The sequence below is a fragment of the Aedes aegypti genome, chromosome 3, assembly GCF_002204515.2.
Source record: "Aedes aegypti strain LVP_AGWG chromosome 3, AaegL5.0 Primary Assembly, whole genome shotgun sequence".
Lineage (NCBI taxonomy): Eukaryota > Metazoa > Arthropoda > Insecta > Diptera > Culicidae > Aedes > Aedes aegypti.
This window is the reverse complement of record NC_035109.1, coordinates 217,718,917-217,723,774: the sequence shown is the minus strand read 5'-3', so window position 1 is coordinate 217,723,774 and position 4,858 is coordinate 217,718,917. Positions and strand designations below refer to the sequence as shown.

The window sequence follows — 4,858 nt, the reverse complement described above, 5'->3', positions numbered from 1 at the left end:
TTGCTATAGGCAGTATCTGCAGAATCTCCTGTGAGAATATGGCGTGCCGATCAAGAGTTAGCTGCAGAGGATTAGCCATGCCCAGGCTGGTCCCTTGTAACATTGTTTAAGTCGACTAGGAGAAGCAGTTTGCCAATGCTACTTCTGCTACATGTGTTAAGTGCTATATGCACTTGCCCCTCCCCTCCGGAATAGCGAGACACACGTCTTACCTCTACCACTGCCTGACTACGAAAGAGGAGGATGCATCGTGTTGTGCGATCGGGTGAGCTGACTGACCGGTTACATGTTGTAGAGTTGGATAGAGCTGTGTATGAACGGTCAAGGTGTTTATATAAAGTAGAATATTGTCAGTTCGTTTATGATGCAGAGAACTATATACATAAACCCACACAACATTAATTTGAGGTATTTACTAAAACAAATATTTTGGACTCTCTGAACCTTCAGTTTATAAACAGTTTCAGTGGAATATTTCTCTATAAAGAATTTCTGTAATACAATGCAAATGATTACTTTATTATTTTCATAACAATTGTGCAACAGAAAAATTGTAATTGGGACAATGTTCTTGTAACCAACATCTGATAAATGCTTTAAAAAATCACCTTCATTTCAAATACGGCTAATATACCTCACGGATAAATTACTCAGTAAATTGAATCAAAAGCATGCAAATCGAATACAGAGTTCTATGTATCTGAAAAATATAAAAATGATTTTGTTTTTCATATGCCTGAAACTTTGTAGATGAAACTTATACTATATCATACTTACGCTCAAATAAGCCGACATATCAAGAGGTGTAAAGATAGCTGTTAGATTGAGAGGAGCTTGGGCACCGTTCAGAAGTAAAAGAAAAGATTTCTGATTTCGCACGGACAGCCTGTACCATTGTAAGGACCATACATCAACGAGCAATTTGTCACACTAGAATATAAACGAGATCGTATTTTGTTGTTGTTGATAGAATGGATTCTAGTAATGGTGTATACTTTGATTTGCCAGTAGGTACCAAGAGAACAGACAAAAAGTAGCTGACATGTTGCAATCAATACGAGAAGTAAACCGGTAGCCCAATTTATCTAAAAGTAAATGTTAAAACTCGAGGTACGTATTATTTTCGAAGATACGACGCATACATACCAATATTAAGGCGCACATCGAAACTATCATAATGAATGATAGAACACCCAATGTGGTGAGGAAATATCCACTGAACTTGCTCTCCAAATCTGACATGTACAACATCAGATGTTGATGTAGCTTGACAATTCTCGTGATCTGCTCTGTTATTTGCTGCTCACTGGCGCCATCCTCGATCATAGTATTTAGATCCTGTAACATTGCTCCGATCGCATCTATTTGACCACACCCCGTAAGCAAATACACTATAAACGTGGCATCAGTTGAATATGTTCCAACCACCACATAGAAAAAGCAAATTGCTTGAATCACAATATTTACTGAGTAGGCAATCCAATTCTCGGAATGTGACCACTCAAATACAAAAGGTAATAACCGTTTCGATGAGATTACACTGTACAGTAGAAATGGAGCTGTCATCAATATCAAAAGAGTGAACAGATATATTACAACCAACTGCAAAACAACATATGTAAATTTTGCATTTTTAAACAATGCTTTCTTAACGGTTTCACTGCCAACATGGTTGTTCTCAAAATATATAAGATTTAGCTTGTGAAGTTCAACCATATTTTGGCGACCATACAAAAAAGTGTAGAGTTTAGCCAGCATCTTTTAATGGAAGAAGATAACTGATTAGAACTTTTTATCAATAGTATCAAATGAAAACTTACCTGAATTGAGAATCCAATCGTAGTTACATTTATCAATATTTTTTCAATATCATCACGATAATAATACATTGAAGAAGTGAAAAGATAAACATAGATGCAATGCATGCAAACTGCCAGAGCAAATGGAAACGTAAGCACAATGGATTTGCTTTTGAACATATTAGCTCCAATGATCGCATTATATTTGTCGATCTTTTCTACCATTTCATGGTAAAATTGAACAGCTGAATTAATTTTGTACCTGAACACGTAGTAACGGCTCAGCGTTTCTATAAGATCCATAGTGAAGTTTTCTCCCAAATGTGAATCGCCTGTTGCATTGTACCTTTGATTTAAATAAAATACTCTATCCTAACAAGAATTGTATGTCTTATTTCTCATAATTAATTACATCAAATGCACGTAATTAAGCATTGATCAATTTGTCTAATGTGACGAAATAATTGGATGAAGGGCACCAGTCATGTGCTTTATTCACACAATCTAAATGGTATTTGCATTATTCACGTGTCTGACCGTGTGATCTACTGATACCCACCAATGAAAAACCACCAGTTGGCTATTTTCTCATCTTCTTAACACCTAGGGCATGGAGTGAAGTGACCGTGAACCTGTCTCAGAGGGCTCAAACCAAGATGTTTGGTACCGTAATCCGGGGGCAAATTGATCAGTGGGGCGAGTTTGATCAAGTCGGTACCAAAAAACATTTCCTCCGAAGGATGCTGAAAGCTTGGTTGGCACCACAGATATTCAATGTTTTCTAGTTAATGGATGTCTAATGATGATGTTGCACTATTTCATTTTTATTAGGCTCAGTTTTGCATAGAAATATTCACTCTTTTTGAAGGTGTAAGCAATAAAATGATCAAAAACTGGAGTTGTAAGAATTTTGACATCATTTTCAGATTCAGGAGACCTAAATTTAGTAGATACGGACATTTTTCATTCTTAAACCTGCTTTGTTATATGGTGATCAATTTCGCCCCAGTGTTTCATTTTAATTTTTTGATATTAAAACTATTTTTATGATATGTTAAATATTATTTCATGAAAATTCGATTACATAAACTGATAAAGATTAATGGAGTACTGATTTTGTCGAAATTTATTTGACAATATTTGAATTCCCAAGGGTAACACAACCAAAAGTTGTAAAAAAGTGATCAATTTATTTGCCCCCGGATTACGGTACCATCATGCCGGATGACATTGGGTCTAGGAGATTTCGCCCTTTTCATATGATGGTTTGTATGAACGTCAAAAACCTAACGTAGCTTGTCACATTTTTATTATTATTCTGTTTTTAGTTTGCTGTTGAAATAGTGGTCCAATGTCCTCTCATGAGCTACTAATCGACTAGTCGAGTCTAGTACACGACACTGAAGACGGCCTTACAGTTGTGGTCGAAATATACATATCTTTCAAAGGATACAAACTCTAGTGCAGTGTTTCCCAAACTTTTTTGACTTTCGCCCCCTTGAGGCCAACATATATCAGAATCGCCCCCCCAAATGAATATATGTATAATAGGTTTACTATTGTGATACTCTTGGCTATAAATCGTAAGTCAGTCCGATGCATTTTCGTCAAAATTGAGTTGATGTTATTTTTCAACGTAAAATTAGGGAAACCATCAAACCAAATTGTCCCGTAACGAAATGTATCCGTATATCAATCATATTAAATATTTCCACAACGTGTTCAATATAAATAAGGAACAAAAAAAACTAATTCAACGAGCATTTTATTTTTAATTCTGTGGTAGAAAGTGCAACAAATGTTTTACTTCAAAAATATACCCAACGACATCTGTGACATATAACTATTGAGATTTACTTTTTTTAAATCTCAGATTCATGATTCACGAATTAAAACATTTTGTTTTTGACAATCGTCAAGTTTTGTCTATCAGGATATTTTTTTATCAGTGAATTACAACCAAATAGAGGCAAAATAAATAGGTTGCCTATAATGTTCATGATCCTTTAATTTTACTACTAGTACTTTCGCCCCCTTTCTATGCGTTTTCGTCCCCCAAATTCAGTTTTACAAATTTTCGCCCCCCTGAACCTGAAAATCGCCCCCAGGGGGGCGAATTTGCTCACCTTGGGAATCACTGCTCTAGTGAAATGAAATGGTATAATACTAATTTCGGTTTTTCATCTACTTAACATTTTTTCAATTTAATAATTTGAAGAAAATGCTAAGCGTGCAAACAATTGACGATGATTCTTTGGATCTTGGGATGTCACCGATACACGCATGGATGCATGTGTTTGACTGTTACATACACATTGGCTATCGTTTAGATCTAAAATGTTGAAGGAAGGCTTGTAGGAATGAACTGTGTACCGTAATTCGGGGTAACATTGATCAGTTTTTTGGAAATTTTTTAAAACAATCATTTGAAAATGAAAATGTTGCATGTTTTATATTTTTAAAACCAGTACTAGTACCCATCGCTCGTGACTACATACTGCATTTTGTTTACTGAAGAATGTAAGTATGTTTAAAAAAATGTTTTGAGGGATTTTTTATTTAGCTGATATGGGGTAACATTGATCACCCATGAAAACAATGATCGGCAATATTGAAAATGTAATTACTTACTAAAATCAAAGTCCCTGAAGCCGAATATGAAAGCCAAACTCTTACAAGTCATTTACTTTTTAAGTTATTTCAAAATTAAAGACACTTTGAATTGTTGAATAAGCCTAAAGGTAGGCAATTTCCTGAGGAAATTCTGCATTCTTTATTGTAATTTGTGAACTATGCTTAACTGAACTTATTTATGAAAGTTTTGACAACGGAATCATTTTCAGCGATGTTATTTTGAGTAACAATCGCTTTTCTTTTGCTCATATCGTTTTCAGAACCCATGTGAGACATGATTCTTTTATTGTTTCATCCATAAACATGAATATCGTTGTTTCGAAAATATGAAAAATTTACGCATAAACACAACTCAATTTTCGCAAAAACTTCAATGTTTATTAGCTCATGAATAGGAGTAAGAGAATCATCATTCATGCATTGAA

At 34.8% G+C, this 4,858-nt stretch overlaps 1 protein-coding gene across 1 annotated transcript; it reads right to left on the bottom strand.

Moving 5' to 3' along the window:
* Nucleotides 1–543: 543 nt before the first annotated feature.
* LOC23687818 lies at nucleotides 544–2,134 on the bottom strand. The gene is made up of 5 exons (XM_011494961.2): nucleotides 1,821–2,134; nucleotides 1,147–1,758; nucleotides 996–1,085; nucleotides 778–930; nucleotides 544–700 (listed from the first exon to the last, which is right to left on the bottom strand). Exons 1-5 carry the CDS (start codon nucleotides 2,100–2,102, stop codon nucleotides 647–649), a joined length of 1,191 nt encoding a protein of 396 aa, XP_011493263.2. The 5' UTR covers nucleotides 2,103–2,134; the 3' UTR covers nucleotides 544–646.
* Nucleotides 2,135–4,858: the final 2,724 nt, after the last annotated feature.